Source organism: Vollenhovia emeryi, unplaced genomic scaffold, assembly GCF_000949405.1.
Source record: "Vollenhovia emeryi isolate VEMERY1.0 unplaced genomic scaffold, V.emery_V1.0 DF939180.1, whole genome shotgun sequence".
Taxonomy (NCBI): Eukaryota; Metazoa; Arthropoda; class Insecta; order Hymenoptera; family Formicidae; genus Vollenhovia; species Vollenhovia emeryi.
The window spans coordinates 557,046-574,758 of NW_011967186.1; the positions used below are offsets into that span (position 1 = coordinate 557,046).

The window sequence follows — 17,713 nt, forward strand, 5'->3', positions numbered from 1 at the left end:
AAAATTTCGTATCTCGATAACTATTCGTCCAAGCGCAAAATAGTACAATACTTTTCTGTTTGTCTTAGTCCCCTCTACCTTCCCATGACCGGACGTCAAAGTCTTGCGTAGCACCCTGTATATGTCACAAGTAAATAAATAAACATATTGAATTTGAAGGTTTATTTTACTCGACCGGCGCTTTATTATTTACATTACTTTTTATTAAACCTAATCAGTCATGTGATTTTGTATTAACATAAAAATTATAGTTGATTGATGTTGTCGGAATCTAACAAACTATTAGAACGTTATCTGTGGCTGAATTGATTGTTATGAGATAATTTTTACAAAATTTTTTGTATTATATATCATACTTGAAAAATGTACAATACGAAGGATTGAAATGAATTCTATGGCTGAATTTACTCGGTTGGTAATTAAAAATCTATAGGAACAATTAAAAATAACAGCTCATTTTGAAGAGCATTTAATAAAATTTGAGATGCCTATGTGTAAAGTTTATTCAATTACTTTTTTTTCGAAATTAGTAAAATATAAGGAATCTACAGGGTGTTTTGCAACATTTTGACCACCGTTCATGGGACGGTAGAGGGGACTAAAACTTCATGCATGCATGAGTCATGCTCCGTCATCTCTCAAGTAATGTTCTCGTGTAGCAAACTCCGACACAAAATTTTCATAGCATTATGTGTTATGAACATGCGTAAGTATAACTTATACATGACAATCCTTTCTACATCACCAAAATACACGCGGGTTTATGTGTATGACTATCTCAGATCGCTTGAAAAGGACCAAAACCCCATGGTCGAAACGTAGCGATGTTTAAACATAAAAATTGCCAGATACGATCAACAAAACTTGACGTTGATAATATCTGAAGTCAAGAAAAAATGCATATAAGTTTGTCACGTAATTAATAGAAAGTAATTACATCTTTAAATTTCGATCTAGCCAGAATACTGATTATTATTAAAATATTATTATATTGCTTATATTATTGTTATATCAATAATATTATGATAATATTAATTATGTTGTTGTAATATATTACTACAACATTAGTATAATAATATTAATATTCTAATATGTATTCTTTATTAATAGTTTATACTCTAGTATCTCCGATAATAGTATCGGAAAGTTATTAAAACAAAATGTTTGGGAGAAAAATTGAAGATATATGTCTACTAAGGTACAAAAGGTCAGACCCAACAAGAAATGACTCGTTGATTGATGTCGATTCGACATCGTTTCGACATCAATCGACGAATCATCTCTCACCGATTATATAGAATTGTGTTTTATAAATACGAATTCTTTGAAAATATATTCTTTTCGCAGCTACATGTTTCCAGACTATGAATTTATAAGGCCGTAAGTTTCAACGTAGTGTTACGGAGGGCGGAAAAATATACGTTTCGCGATGATGCTTATTTTGTCGCCGCGGCCATTTTGTGTGCGCGTGTGTGCTGAAGCGGGCAAGACATATTGCGCGCTACCGGAATAAAATGTGCGGTCACGGTACACGTGGGCTAAATTAGGAAATGATACAGCGAAATCTCGCAATCACCTTACGATAAAGAGCAGTTTGGGTGCTGGACTGTTGACAGGGAAAGGGCGATGGGAGAAAAAACAAATATTGCCGCGCAGGAAATTGCTTAAGACGACGACGGTGGGACATCAATCTCTGGAGTCCGACCGCGCCGTTGCCTGGCCATCAGCTTTCAAACGTTCTTTCGGCTTCAGTGCTACGTGTAGGTGTGTGTACATATGGGCGTTTTCCTCTCCTGTCCTTTATTTGACGGATATTCACACCGAATTAGAGCGCAGCGTGACATTCTGTCTCCAATCAAACACCGACTTCTTCTCTTTAATATATCCTATCTTTGTCCTTGGCCCGTACACCAAACGTCCTTCCCACTATTACTCGACCAATGTGCCTCGTGTCGATTTTCCCACGTAGAGATTTTCATGCAATTTTCAATCCGCGACTCGCTCACGTCGGTCCACACTTGGGGTTTGCTCTCGTAAACTTGAATTTCCGCGCGAGGAAAACGTATGTACGTTTGAGATCAGTGAAGTAGAGAAAAATGTTACTGTTGCTTGTCCCAGTGAGAAATGATTCGTCGAAACGATGTTCGAATTGACATTGACACTGTCAAATTCGACGTTGACTCGACATCAATTGGGCGGTGTCGATGTCGACTCAACATCGTTTCGACGTCGAATGACGAGTCTTTTCTCGCTCGGATGTTCCCTTAACACTTTTAATGCGTAAAAATTGCGTTTTTAACACGCTGGCCCAATAAATCGCGATACACTAAATAAATTCCTAGCCCATTTTCGTTTGATGGAAAAAAAAACGCGCCCCTCGGAATGCCATGTGTTCTCCAAGTTGCCAGACAGGGTCGTGTGCCGCATTGCAAGATGTGATCTGCGGAGAGACCGGGAGACGCGGAAATTTTTTATTTCCGCAATAGAAGTGCGGCAGGACAATATACGGGACGGGGTAAAAAGAAAGTGTTACGTAAGGTGCGCCCTCGGAAAATATTAGCGCGGGCATAATAGAAACATGGCAATATTTTTCTTGCCCTTTACGCTAAGTGGTCGAGACCACTTACGTGATGTGCGTGTTAAATGCGTTAGGCGAATAGAGAGAAAAGAAAAAGGGGGAAGGTGGAGAACGGAGGTGATTCTCTGGGTACAAAGTAGCTAAGCGACTTATTTCGTTAATCGATCGCAACGAGGCGACGCAACGTCTTTCGCACGGGATGTCGCAAAAACTTGCCGTTGCATAATAGCTTCTCGCCTACCTCGATTCTCCTCATTGACACACGATCCTCTCCGGCCGCCCTCGTACTCTCGCGGCTCGATTTCCGCAAAGCTCGCCCGCCGCCGGAAATCGAGCTTGGTTGTCGGCAATAGGTCTCGCACGTGGCATATCCTTTCCCCTCAGCCTTCTTGTCCTCTTCAAATTCTTTTTGAGGGAATCACTGTCGCCACGGGTGTGCGTACGTGTGTGTTCTGCGACGCGAATTACGTCCATGAAAAAATCCCAATACCGTTGCATATTTATATACCGATCTCCTCCAACAATAAAAACGAAGTCGCGGGTTTGTGCAACCCGGCAACCTGGAAGGAGTAGATGATGCGTTGCTGAGGCAGACGGTACTTTGATGGAGATGCTTGCGATCTCGGCCCTTTTGATATTGAAATTTAAGAAGCTGGGGATGTTTTCTATCGCGGATAAGACTCATAACATCGTGGATAAAAGAGCGAAACAGAAAGAGAGAGAGACAAAGGATAGTGCAGTGCAGTAGTGTAATAAACGACAGAGCGTACTGAGAGAATCACTTTATATATATGTGTGTATATATTTATCTGTTATATATAATAAATATATTTTATTATTACCTCGCAGTATGCGTGCATTAGCACGCGTCGCATCGGCCATATCTTACAGTTCCGTCCATTCCGTGAGTGATAACGCATCCGTAACGAGTTGCAAATTTATATCCGACGACGTAAGACGCAGAGACATTGGGGACAGTGTGAATATCTCTTAGGACAGGGACCCTTGGAGCGTATGCGGCGGGACAGACAATTGTTGGGAATTCGGACAGACCAATTGATTAGGTCGGAATCGAAGGTGCCGCTTTAACAAGTCGGGACAGATAAGTAAACACGTGGCGTTGTCAAATTCAGTGGCGATCTGTGATAAGTCGCTAATAAGAAACCACTTACAATTAGTGGCATTTACGAAACATCGTTCATCGCCCTCAAGAATAATGACAAGCTTGTAGATCGTTGGAAAACAATTGTAGAGAAGAGAATGGAGACTTTCCAATTGATTATGATGATTCTTTAAAATTGAACCTATTTAAGTGTATCTTTAAATCGGACACGAACCTATGCAATCATCCAATATAACGTTACATTAAATAGTACGAGATTCGAAGGCAATTTCTTCTCGATGTTTTCTTGAAAAAATTTATTTAAATCTTTATGAAATAAACGCCCCGATAGACAGAGGCAGAGAGAAAGAGAGTCCGTCCCTCTCCAGTTCTGAAATAGGCCTGTGCATAGCACCGAAATTTAATCAAGCGAATCTCATTTGGGTAAATAGAATTAAATTAAACAACAGATTCGGGTGCGTACATTATATATGAATTTCAGGTATTACTAACACTTGCACGTTCGAGGAATTCATTTGAATAAATTTAATTTTACGTTTAATTGAATCTTGCGTTCAGACTAATTGTCAATGACGCCGATCGCGTTACGAGGCGCAAAGTGATTGATTTATAAAACAAATGGCGCGCGTAGGTCTCGTAGGGCACTCTTTACTTTGATATGGGGGATTGTTATCTTACGACGCGAAGACGAGCGTAGCTATTTGGAAATAGTTGTCGCGTGAAAATCAATGAGCCTACTGCCTGGCACAACGTTCCTACGTTCTTACATTCGTAAGGTGGCGATGTTAAGGTTGACTATGATCTAATAGTTAAAGTAGCGCATCAATGATTAATTGATTGATTAATTAATAGACGAGTAAATGCGGTACATTCGCAGTGTGATACAGTATAGATTAAAATGTTGTGCATCATTGTGGCACGCTTTTTATTTGTGGTGAGGCAACATATAGAGAATTGAGAGTGGCTTAAATTTTCAAGGAGCGTTTAATATTTAGCAGCTGACACATTTGCCGTTACTCGTAAAATTATTTAAGACTAACGAAGGGAATGGGATGTCGTGAGACTTTTATTTCCGTAACTATCTAATTATTTCTTTCGGGCGCGTTACACAATTATGTCTTTAGTATTTCAGTATGTCGGGATATTATCTAAAGTGTTGAGAGGAAGATTATTTATATTATCAAAATTATCGTGTAACGAAATTATCTTACAACGTGAAATTCTCGTCCCATGAATGGAACGTTGGCCGTTAATAGGCTGCAATATAATTAATACGTTTAATTGCTAATTAAAGTCCCTTTAAACTTCTCGCTTTTGTCGAACAAAGAGGACGAACTAATTGCGCTAATACGCTTAAAATTCATATTTAACGAGATATATACTTACTTTCGCGCGGGGGTGACTCAGGGCGCTCGAGGGGGCCAATTTGATATCTTGAATGCTGTTTAGATACGGCGAAAACAAAAGTAATTAGACCACTAACGACCATTAACGAGACTAGGATCGATCGTTCTTTCGGCGGGTTGTTACGGGTTCGTTTGGTTTCGCTTTTGCCCGGGGAACTTAACACGAATCATTTATCGCTTGCGAATGGAGAGCGGGGGGGGGGGTGCGATGCCTGGTTCTAACGTCGTTTCCCGAAGCGCAAGAAAACATGATCGACGTCTTGCCTCTTGACACCGCTGTCGTACCGCGGCAAGTTCTCCCGGTATTCTGAAAGCAATTCAAATGCGAGCGGCATGATTATCCCCATCGCCGTGTAATCAATCCTTCAATTCCGAGGACGCCGGACACGGGGGTGGCGTACTCGGGGGCCAGCATTCAAAACTGGTACACTGGCAGAGTTTTCGAGTGGCGGTAAGCATAAATTGATATAGCGGAGAGCAATAATGCGAGGGGAGAGGGTAGAGGCGCGTGCAAGGAGCGCGTGTGTTCGTGCGCTCGCACAACATTTGGCCTTTCACATCATTCCTTAGGTAAATTAATTATACATCAGTCATTCGCCCCGAGACGTGTCGCGGTGAAGCGAACGATTCGGCTGGCAGGCGAATTACCTCTGTCGTCGATGAAGTCGTTCATGTCCCTGACGTCCCATATTCTGGCGATGGCGACGCAGATTTTACGCAGTCTGGGCGGAAGCTCGTCGAGATATCCCGGGTTGCACTGAGCGGGCAACGTGGCGAGTGCTTCGCCGGACAGCACTGCCATGGTCGTCACGGACACGAGGATCATCAGCGTCGAGCTCATCATTTTCTGGGCTGTAAGGCAGAATATAATGCCAGAGCTTCCTTCAGCGTTGCAAACAGCGATTGGGTGAGGTAACTTAACGCATCGTGGAGGAAAGAGATTTGCCGGAACAGTTAATTGTCCAACTGTTGCTACAAACTTCGCTATGTGGACAGGAAGACTTGGTAAGGAGGCTAATCCTATTTTGGTCAAACAGCTTCGTTTCCGATCAGCAAATTGTTTCGCTCCAGTTAATTTCGTTTTCTGTTCGTCCATTCTTTGATCTCATTAATTTTTATATCGATATTCTATCAGCGACAATTATATTATAGGAAAACTGCATCTGTCGTGGATGGACCATTTGCTTCAACAGCAAGCTATAAAGTGCTTCCATTGGCAAGTCTACTCGGCAAAATGTCTTTTGTCTTGTCAGCAAAACAGATTTTCCCCGTGACGTCGAACAATTGTATGTTGAAATTTGTTTGCTCTCGCATGAAATATCAGCAGTCCACAGCGATTAGATGTCGGTTCCCACAACGATCAAATATCAGCTCCCGCGACAATCTGGCAGCAATATACATAGCAAACATATGTAATTTTGCTGCGATTATCAAGTTAAATTGTTTTCCTCCTCGACTCGCGCGCGAATCGTAAGTGCACTCTGAATTATATTCGATCGCGCTAAAACGAAGAAAAAAACTGTGCGACAGAAAAAAAATTACATTTGGAAATTCGTAAGGATTCCAAGTGCGAGACCTTCATAAATATGTAAACGTAATTTGAATCGTGAATCAACAATCTAGAACTATATGTAGACAGAAGCGAGTGTCCACATATATTGACCCGCGGGTATCGCGCGGCCCGACTTCCTAGGCGTACGATTTCCTTGTTGCGATAACGATATCGGCTGCCTATTGAGGATTAGATGTCACATTCACACGTCGACGTTCACGCAATCCCGAACAAAAGGGAAATGCAGTAATGCTATACAAAGGACCATTAGCCTTAAACTTCAGACACAATTGTCGTGACACTGCGTATACAAGTGAACGTAGCCACGTGGACTGATATGATGAGCATAATCAGCATCCGTGCCTGTATGAAACTTGTATAATTCGATCAAACACGCGCGGAACTGGTCGTGGCGCCCAGTTAGACAGCAATCTCTATTTAAGCCGTTGTAACTTTTAATTTAATCCTTAATCTTAATTCAGCTTGTATATATATTGAAAAACACTTTCGCAAGTACCATCTCGTATATTCTAAATCAGAGCTGTCCGCGATTTGCTCATTTCGGCCAATTTTCGCAAGTCACCGCCTATTACCCTCTGGGGTCACCCGACAACCGTAACCAAGCTCGCGGTGCTCGGCTTGAGGCAGGAGTCTAAAACCATGTACAAAACGATGCGAGTGTATGTCCAAGTCCGACGCATAAACCATACTCTTTTATTTCCTGGACAAGGTGCCGTCTCGCAAGTGCGCGCTTTGACGCGCGCGTCACCGGGTATCGTGCTACATCCAGGCCCATGTATCAAACCCGCAAATGTGCCCTATCGAGACGTGAGATGAAGCGTTTGTGTATACGGGAGGAGTGCTGGGGACGATAAGAGGAGGAAAGCCGGAGTGTCGCGTTGCAGAGAAGGCGAGATCTGAAAGGTCAGGTAAATAGAACTTATTGATAAGAATAGGAGAGGACCTTACGAGCGCGAATTCGAAGAGTGGGAGGAAATCGTGTTACGCACGGTGCCCGGACTGCCCGACGGGTCTTTTCTTTCTTTGAATGGATAGCGGGATCAGGTCGGAGCAAAAATTTCCATCGCGAACAAAGAGCGAATAAACTCGATATTCTCTCGTCTCTGCGAAAGGTGAAAAAGAACCGCGGCGTTCGAAGACGCGCTTTCCCACTATAAAAATTTTTCGTATTAAAATTGCACCAAGTCCCACCGAATAAATATTCTCGTATTAGTTTCTCGTGCAAAAAAAGAGAAGAGGGAGTCTTCGCTCGTTAGCGCGTGTTAAAAAATCATTGTTTCTTTCGTATCTGCCTTTGAGCGAAGAAAGTGACGTTTAATTAATAAGAAACATGAGATGCACTTCAGACGGCACAGTCCGGCGATACATCTACTCGATGTGTACTCCAATGACGGCCTCAAGGGTAGCTCGTTGCAATCTACCGTGGTCACCTAATGAGCAAACAGTTTATCTCCCTAAATTAACTGTTCGCAGGTGACACGCGCGGGTCAATTTCGGGCTGCATCCCGAGATTCCTTATGATGTACGTGATACGCGTGAACGCCGAGTGTGCGCCGTTGGAATAATATTTTGCTGTGCTGCATGCGACGAGCGCGAACGGTGTATATACAATTGTAGCACGCGGATCGGGGCAAATAGGCAACCTGTTGCTGATTCGCCGACGCTCACACAGTTGATGAACCCCGGTAATCGTGTTTTATGTATGCCGTGCGTCGCATACCGGGAGACAGGTGGGATACACATAGACACGTGTTACGACGCCGGAAGTAAAATTCGCTTGAATAAAATACGCTGCACCTAGTCTCGAGAGAATAAGCAGAAAATACGCGTGTACCAAGAAATCCTCCCTTACAATAAATAAAGGCGCCTGGATGCACGCGCGTTTCCAGGTTGTACTCTGAAATTCTTATAAGCCCTCGACTTCCCGACAAATCTCTCAAAATGGCCGCGACTGCTCGAGGGGGACGATGCATTTGAAAAGTGAGATCGAGAAACCAAATTCTTGTGGTTTATTTTTCTTTTTTACGTAAACTCCTTTTCTGTCCATTTTAAACTACATAAAATAATTTCTCTGTATGTCGAAGTAGCTAAACGAGCGCTTGAATGTATAGCCCTTGCGCGGATCAGATTAGACAATCCTGGAGACCCTGTAAGCAGAGACTGGCCATAAGAGAGTTCGTCAAATTCCTGCGAGTGAGAGAGAAACATAGGCTATCTGATTTTTCTACGACCGTAGTAGAATCGTAGGTAAGTGGTAAGAGATAGCCTGTGTTTCTCTCTCACTCGCAGGAATTTGACGAAATCTCTTATGACCAGTCTCTGATTACAGGGTCGCTAGACAATCCCTGGTGCGACCTCGCAAATCACTTATCCTGACGTCTACAAAGGCCTATGCCAAAAATAAAGAGGGCGAAGCGAGTGGATAAGATCGGGCGAGATTAACGATACGTCGGATCTCAGAATCGCGTGTAAAATAACAAGAAAGTTGTTCAGGAGGCGTCTTAGAAGGAGTCGCGTGAAAAAATAGTTCTAAGAGTTCAAATATTTTCTAAGAAGGTGGAGACAACGGAGAAGATTAAATTTAGCACGGAAGCCTTTACGTCAATGTGGTCAATGTGTCGCACGTCTCAGTCTAAATTGGGATTTAATTAGCTTTTAACAACGCAACGTTTTGGTGGGGACGTCGAAATTAAAACGTGAATGTTTAGAGAGGCGATTGTAACATTGTTTGCGTTCGCATATCACCAACTGCGAACGCACGTATGCAAATATTGGTGACGCAACGAATACTACGACTCAATGCTAAAAATGCGTTTTCATATATTTCGATGCACGTGTGTGTAATTATTGTTCGCTACATACGTGACCTACACGTTTTAGGTTCAACGCAGTTGCCGTCACGAAAAAAAACCACGCGTGGCAGCGATAAAAAAAAATAGCGATGAAAAAAGCGGATGAGAGTAGATCGAAATATTCGACAGGGGGATTCTGTCGCATCGAAAGCTCAAAGAGAGATAATACCCGAAGGTAATTATGAAACTTTTGATTCCGTCGTGTTCTTAAATGTTCTTAAGAGCGATTAGAGGAGGATGAATGTTTGATACCGAGATAATACCGCGATAAACTCTAATAGTGCTTTTACCGCAGCAGAATAGAAACATTATTAACGTGGCATTAGAAATTCGAAATTACAATCGACGAATATCTTGCAGTATGCGATGTACGTGCGCGAATTATTATACAAGAGTACGCAGTTGGAAAAGTTGGTGTTAAATTTAACGGTCCGCACAAATTTTTGTGCTAATTTAACATAATATGGATACGTTAAGTGATCGCACTAATACTCTGTTAATATTTTTACACAAAATAAATATGAATCTCAAAATAATTTGAAAAAATTTTGCGTAAAATTAACATATTTTTAATGACAAAATGAATTTTAAAAAATGTAATTTTTACATTTAACAGATGTAATAAGTTAAACGACGGTTCGAAATCACTCTCGCTTATGTTGTATAGAATAAAATCAACATTTTATTCTGTAAATTTTAACAGATAAATCTTGTTACTAATAATATAGAACATATGTATTGCGTAAGATTAAAAAATAAGTACACCTTGTGTTGTATTAACATTTCTTTCCAAGTATTTCAATAATTTTACATTTGAGGTCAATTAACACAAGGACAATATGTTAAATTAACACATGAATGTGTTAAATATTTAACACAGCAATTTTAACCGGCATTTTCTTTAACAAGAAAACACAAATTTCCCAACTGTGTACCTACTATTTAAAATTATACCTTTTATATTATATATACCTACTATATAATTAAATACCATTAATTAGCACTATTTAATATAAAACAGTAATTATCACTAATTGAAATGTTATGTAAAATATATGCGATAAAACTGTAAAAAGTAAACCTCGGCTGCCTGCGTTGGTATGTCACAAGGCGAAAACGCGTGCACGTAAAATTCCGAATAATAAAGATAATAACGTGCGTTAACATCATTTTGTTGAGGAAACCGCGGAAGCTTCTGTGAAGACCAAGGGACGCCAATATGACGAAATAAATATATGTACCTATATGAAAGACAAGATATAGGAATACGAACAGAATACACATATCGTATATAAGTTGTGCCCTGAAATCCCTCCTGAATCATTAATGCGCGAGTAACGTTATGCATACGCACAAGCACATGTGTATCTTGAGAGTGCTGAGTATGTTCGAGGCCCCTCTGCCTCTCTGGCATCACCGGAATAATGCATATCACGCGAACCGTACATATTATGCGGATCGACTCCGCGTAGCAATCTTTGAAGGTGCGATGAAATATTAATACCGTGGACGGGCAGAGAGGAAGAGACGACGAGGCATTCTTTCGCCACCGCGAGCGACCACACAAATACGCAGTCCGAAAGGATCGAAAATGTAAAAATACTCTCCCTCCGTAATTTCTCCTGCCTGAGAAACTGATTTTTCTCGTAAACAAGATGACGTTAATTTAATAAATAATTAAGCCTATCTTAACCTCAAGTGACTGTTAGACCTAAGCATTCGATCGAGATTAAATGTTGACAACGATATCTTCAAATATTCAAATGCATGTATCAGAAGTGAGGAGAGAGAGAGAGAGAGAGAGAGAGAGAGAGGGAGGGGAAGGAAGAGATGAAAGAAACCACTTTCTCCATTCGAAAAGATTCGCCATTTCAGCTTCCTTGAAATATTCTCGATTCTTTTTCAATTAACAATCTCTTCTCGTTATGATTCCGAAGGCATTCTGCTTTAATAACTCTGGATCGAATTTTCGAAACTTTATTCCGGATTGACTGCTGAATACCTATGTTCGTTGTATCGGAATTCCTGATTCACGTATCGCTGCCCCAATTTTTTCTGGTTCAACTGCCGATTTAATGCCTGCAGTGCAAAATATCTTGTAATCCTTCCTCTCAATCTCTCTCTTTCTCTCTCCCTTTTTAAAAATTTTTTTCCACCATTGCCTCGTATCTCTGTTTAAATTATTCATACATTCTTGTAAACTACGTGTAATAATATTATTTTCAATATTTTTCTCATTAGAAAGATGTGGAAAATAATGTCAGTTGCGTAACAGCGGAGACGACTAAGAAATTATTGAAAAAGATCGCCAATGCTGAGATACGACTAACAATATAATGACTAATATCAACGTTCTCCACATCACTTCCGACGAAAGTCAGTTTGTCCCAGTTTGAACCTTGATATTTCGTAAATTCTGTTTTAGGGTATCTCCTATATCCGACAAGCGCAGTAATTGTGTTACGTCACATTTGCTAGCTTAAATGCTCCCATCGCATCAAGTATCACCGCGCACTTTCAATAAGTCCAGCAATTTCGGCGAGAGAGAGAAAAAGAGAGAGAGAGAGAGAAACCAGAGAATCACGTCGGACACGAAATTAATCTCTCTCGTAGGCAATAAGTCACTTACGTGGTCGGACGTGTAAAAAATTAACAACCCAACTTGCCCCGTCTCATATTCCATTGGTGTCACTGAGTTACTATGGAGACTAGTGATCCATAGTGGGTGTCTCCATGGGTCATATGGGTGTCACTTTCCGAGATGACTGACGCCAATATACTTCTAATGACAAAACTTTGTCTAGCGCGTTACGTGTGTTGTACTTTAAGCAGTTCTTCTACTAATCGGTCGCTTTACTGCGCCGCCGTTACGACGAGGGATTCACAAATGCTCCCTGTGACTGCAGCTGTCTTTTCGTACTTTTCATACTTTTAAGCAAACAAAATTTACCGACGAGTATTGAGGGGGGCTCTTAATGGTCCAGCACGAGGAAACGCGGCATTAACGAGCCACGTGACCCTATTCGCTAAGATTTTTATGAGACTATTAATTTAACGTAACGTTGTTGACTGTCTAAAATCGCCCCTCTTTGGTGCGGATTGTTTCAGTCACTGTCTATTGATGTTAACAAAAGAAACGAGCAATTCTTCAGCTTCTAAATAAATAACTGGAAGTAATTTTGCGGTTGTCAACGGATAGCGGAAGTCCTAACGTCGAGATGCCGCCATCGTCCGTAAGATAAAGTCAAACGGGCAAACGAAACGCCCACCGATCGACCTTATCGCGATCTCGCGATTGCGAGTCGAGCGTCCAGCCTCTTCGAAACTCCCGCGTCGGTTTGCGGAATGAGAGATCGAGCGGAATAGCGAAGGCGAAATAGTCGTGCTCGTTACAGCTAGCGCGATTTAATGCGGTGCGCGGAGAGAGTTTGCGTCATTTGGCGCACGAGAAGACGTCCGTGGATGATATGAATGTTGATACGGCGCGGAATTACGAGTTTGTGTGTCCCCCCCCCCTCTCTTTATTACGATTGCGATTAAACTTGCGAAAGTTGCGTATACATGGTATTAGAGGCATCGCAGAGTCCGTCGCGTGCACGACGGCCCGCGCAACCCCCCGGGCTGAAAGAGATTAGTGCGCTCGGCGTCGCGCTCGTATCCGGCAAAGTTGGCGTTACAAATTTCGTAGCTTTACGTAAAACAGGATCCCCTTCTGCCGACCCCTTCGACCACTCACACGCGCGATGTCAGCCGCGAAATCCCCCTCGCCTCGAAATATTGCAGGAGCCGCGCGGTATAATGAGGTCGCCGCGGGAGGATTTACCCCCGTCGCGCAGTTCTTACAGCTCTACCTAAGCTGTCCGTAAAGGGGCGAGGGCGATTCTCAATATTTACTTTAATGAGAATGAAATTCTCGTTCCGAGCCTGAAGTTTAAAGATCGCTCTTTATGAGACATTGTTTGAAACTCCGTAACGGTCAAGATACCGCGCACAGTCGAGCGATTAAGAGGCTCGGGCGAGGAAATGGCACGATATTGTCTGCGAGAGGAAAAAGGAAAAGAGCGTGTATATATATATATTTTTTTTTAAGAGAGAAATCGTATCTGCACGAGAGATTTGCCAGATTCATTTCTCTCTGATCCGTCCTGCGACGCGCGGAGCAGAATTCTTGAGAAGATCGATTCTCGTCCCGCGCGAAAAACAAAACAAAACAAAAATATGTACATATAAAAATTGTTTTAGCGTAATAGAAAAATACGGAGCTGCAGCATCGCACAAGCAACAGCTAATTTATTATTTTCTCTTTCTGCTCTTTTTATCTTTGTCATCCACGCGGTGATTCCAATTAACGCGCCGGTGGGAGATGAAATCTAAAAGACTAACGAGTGAAAAGAAAAGATAAGCGCGTTGAATCTAGCACATAATTAATTAAGGGCTTGCGTTAATTGTATGCTAATGAGGACGACATTTGTAACTGCCACGTGTTACATCTCGTTCACAAGCGTACAAATTGTCGCGCGCGCTCGTAATGCAGCGTAATTTAGGGAGAGAATTGATTTGAATCAATCCCGATTCGTAATCCGACTGTTATGCTCATCCCGTGCGTATCGTAGAACATTTAATCGTATCGTGGATAATTAAACGCAAATTGAGAAACGAAAAACCAATTTCTACTAATTGATCGGCGTAGTATTGCTCTTGTACGTACCTTGTGCAAATGCCAAACGAATGCCAAAGTATCGCGGTAGTTATATTCGGTAAATACAGATTTGTAAGCACAGATGCAGAAAATATAAGTTCACGTTAATTTGCAGACGTCCCGCAGCCTCATCAGGGCATTAATTATTCACGCGTTGAACTGCGAAGCCGTTTTGAGCACATTTATCACGACGGTATCGAGAGACGGCACACCCGACAGCGGTTTATCCCATTTCTCAAGATATCAATTTCCAAGTTGGACATTTTCAAAGTAGGCAAGCTCTCGCGTCATTAACCAGTCAAATAAAAATTGAAACGCTCGCCCAGTTGCATCGTAATTCGAATACCTAAGATATCAAACTTTGAAACGGATCCTCTGAAAGATCAGACGTGCCCGCAACATCTGTACGTGAGCTTTTCGCATCATTGGCGTACCATAAGCACACAGGAATTACCGTAACATTAACACGGACATTTCACCTCGGTACAATTTAAGATTAATTTTTCTTTAATGCGAACAGTAGATAGATGGCGATTTATCACACCTTTCCGAACTTCAGCTGCTAGTGTAGCGGTAATTAAATTTCTAATTAAAAGTTCGATTAAAAGTCCACTCCACGTTGAGCGCCAAATAACGTCTCGCACTTGCATCTGTCGAATTTAATTCGCGGAAAAGTTCCCCGTAAAAGTCTCGTTTCCCCGTAATTCAAGAGTGATAACCAACGAGTATCAGCGCGGAATTTTTGCCGAAATATTTCCATCCTCTCTCAATTCTGGGACATTCCATGTAACGTAAAATATATATGGCTGTTACGTAATGATATAAACGGAGAATCCGATTTGTATGCAGATGATGCAATATACACATAAAATTGTATCCACATCAAACGTTTGATCGTATATAAAGTACAGTTTTTATCAGATGGTCTCCGCCCGCGCGTCCTTCAGCTCATGAAATAAATTCATTGCCAAGCGACAAGAAATTCTTGGAAAAATGTCCAAGAAAAGCACGATCTCAGTAAATAAAAGGCACAGTCAATTGATACCACAACACCGACATTTTCTACGTCCCACTTCACGAACGATAATTGTGTTGGTTTAAAAGTTTAGAGCTTAATAAAAAATAATATCACTCATTGTACTAGCAAGGTAATCGTGCTTTACCCCTGCGTTTTCCAACATACGCGCGCCGGGAAAAAATTACGAGTGAGCTATGTAACCGTAAAATACAAACGAGCTACGTAACCGTAAAAATACGAGTGTGCCACGTAAACCGTGATTGAACGCAACAGTTACAAGAAAACACCGCTGAAACGAATTACGTCGGTTCGATTGCCTCAAAGCCGCTTTAACATTTCAATCTCTAATGAAGTTATATTCCTCGTGTGTAGGTGTACAGGAGCTATTCCTGGAAGAGAACGATGGCACACTTGATTCCTAAAGTTGGTTAAACACGAAAACTTCGTTTGTACAGCGAGTAATTAAACTGAATAAGTCGCAAAGTCTTTAAGTTGCCATCTTTTAAAATACGGAACGATAAAGCATGTCGCTCGACGACTTTTCTGCAATATACTTAATATTTTTCATATAAAAAATCGACTTCTTCAGGCGTGACAGTGAATGAACTGTTAACCGATGGGTTTTGCGCAGAGTGCTTACCAAATATCTCAATTATTACATAGAACAGCAAAGCTTTGATGACAATTTTATATATTAATTGTAGTATGTAGCGATCTCATTAGATTCGCGAATTCAAAGAAGATTCTGCAAGAGATAACTGATACTTCGTGTCTCGATGCTCAAAGAAACGGAAATCCGGCATTATAAGGTAAACACGGATCGTATCGCACAATTCGGCTGTTTCTTGAAAGACATTTTTCCTTTCGAGCAAGTTAACATCCCAGTCAGAAGTGACTCGTTGATCGACGTCGAGACGCTGCCGTGCCGACATCGAAGTCGTCGTATTGGCGTCTCCCCGACGTCGTTTCGACGTCGATCGACAAGTCACTTCTCGCCGGGATTAGATTCGAACGTTCAAACGGGACGGTACCAACCTGGCGGGAGCGCAAAGGTAGCAAAGAAGGTAAGTCGCCGAGAGATGATCAGCGTCGCGAAAGGGGTGGACCTTTACAGCTTCGTCGGTTCCTCGTGTACCCCTCTTATCGCACCCTACCGCACCGGCGGGCTGTCGGTGTCGTCCTAAGCGGGACCGCGAGCTCGCACGAGGGATGTGTGGTACCCCCGATGCCTCGCGAGTGACCCCCGAAGCTCTGACTCGGCGGCTCGGAGAGACGTCCGTGCGGGACAGCGGCGGGACGGTGCCCGGAGTCGCGGGATGGACCAAGCGGACGTGGGCGAGAAGACGCTGAGATATCGCCGTCGGCGTACGTCGCGGACGTGGATGTTGGACGACGGCTCTCTCTCGGCGAAGGAGGACGTTAAGGGTTGCGAGGGCGAGCGCCGCGTGGGGTGGCCGGCGAGAGGCCCGGGCGAGAACAGTGTGACAGTGGCGAGAACAGCCGGAGATCAGCCCTTAAATACGCGCCGTTCCAACTGCCATGCGCGTTTCATGGGGCGCCAGAGAAATCATACGTCGACGCGTAACTTACCCTCTCTCGTCGCCCCCTTTCCCCCCCACCCGCCCCGTGCCGCGTATCCTGGACGCGCGGGGCCGAGATACGACGCACATTCTCTCATTCGGGGTACACGCAAGGAATAAAAATTTCACCGTAATCCGACGGGACGCATTTACGTAAGACGCGCGACGTCGCGAGGAGACGTCCCGATCGCGGTCGAACTTGTTGCTTTCGCGGGTGGGAGACAACCGTGCATGAAAATTGTATGAGGGGCGTCCTGAGGACCGCGTAACGATTCGTCCTTCCTGCGACGAGATGCAACATATGGCGTAACAATAACGATAAATAACGAACGGTGTTAATAAATAATATCCTCCAAAAATCATAAGTACGATAAGCGATAAGGGGATTGTGTATGTAAACGGCGGAATACGTTTCTTGTATATTAATGGTACCATGCGTAAAGGATAATCTTTAACATGTCACACATTACATGCACTATTTGCAGTTTCGACATGTTCCCTCCGTATTGTTCGTTGTGACTTTTGGTTCCCCCTCCCTGACTGACAATTTCCAAATCAGCTAATACATAATAGTTTAAGAAATTAATAAAATTGGCGTGGCTCAAGCGCGATAAACACTTTGAAGGAACAAAGGACTACGAGCCGTGACAGGGTGTTAGCGTCCAAATATTTTATTCTAAATTTATTGCGAAAACATATCACCTCAGTCAGGGTTTGAACCTGGACCTCTCCCTCTCGCTAGGCGGGCGTCTCAGCCAATTCGACCACCGAGGCGCATGGCAACGGTGTTAATAAATAATATCCCCCAAAAATCAAAAGTACGATAAGCGATAAGGGGATTGTGTATATAAACGACGGAATACGTTTCTTGTATATTAATTGTA

At 42.6% G+C, this 17,713-nt stretch overlaps 1 protein-coding gene and 1 long non-coding RNA gene across 4 annotated transcripts in view; one reads left to right on the forward strand and one right to left on the reverse strand.

Moving 5' to 3' along the window:
- Window positions 1-3,370: 3,370 nt before the first annotated feature.
- Window positions 3,371-17,713, reverse strand: part of LOC105563114 (myosuppressin) — a 39,133-nt gene continuing 24,790 nt past the window's right edge. The window contains exons 1-3 of one of the 2 annotated variants that reach the window (XM_012014428.1): window positions 16,285-16,732; window positions 5,756-5,959; window positions 3,371-5,414 (exon numbers count right to left, since the gene is read on the reverse strand). In XM_012014428.1, the coding sequence (XP_011869818.1) occupies window positions 5,326-5,414; window positions 5,756-5,951 (285 nt within the window). In that variant the 5' untranslated portion in view covers window positions 5,952-5,959; window positions 16,285-16,732 and the 3' untranslated portion in view covers window positions 3,371-5,325. Of the gene's footprint in view, window positions 5,415-5,755; window positions 5,960-16,284; window positions 16,733-17,713 lie in introns of those variants that run through there. The other variant, XM_012014429.1, reaches the window with a different exon arrangement.
- Window positions 5,968-11,161, forward strand: LOC105563113. 2 transcript variants are annotated; one of them, XR_001009010.1, is made up of 3 exons: window positions 5,968-6,577; window positions 7,390-9,707; window positions 10,712-11,161. It is a non-coding gene; the product is annotated as an uncharacterized LOC105563113 (long non-coding RNA). The 2 variants fall into 2 exon arrangements; XR_001009009.1 differs by lacking the exon at window positions 10,712-11,161 and having other exon boundaries at window positions 7,390-7,588; window positions 8,154-10,005.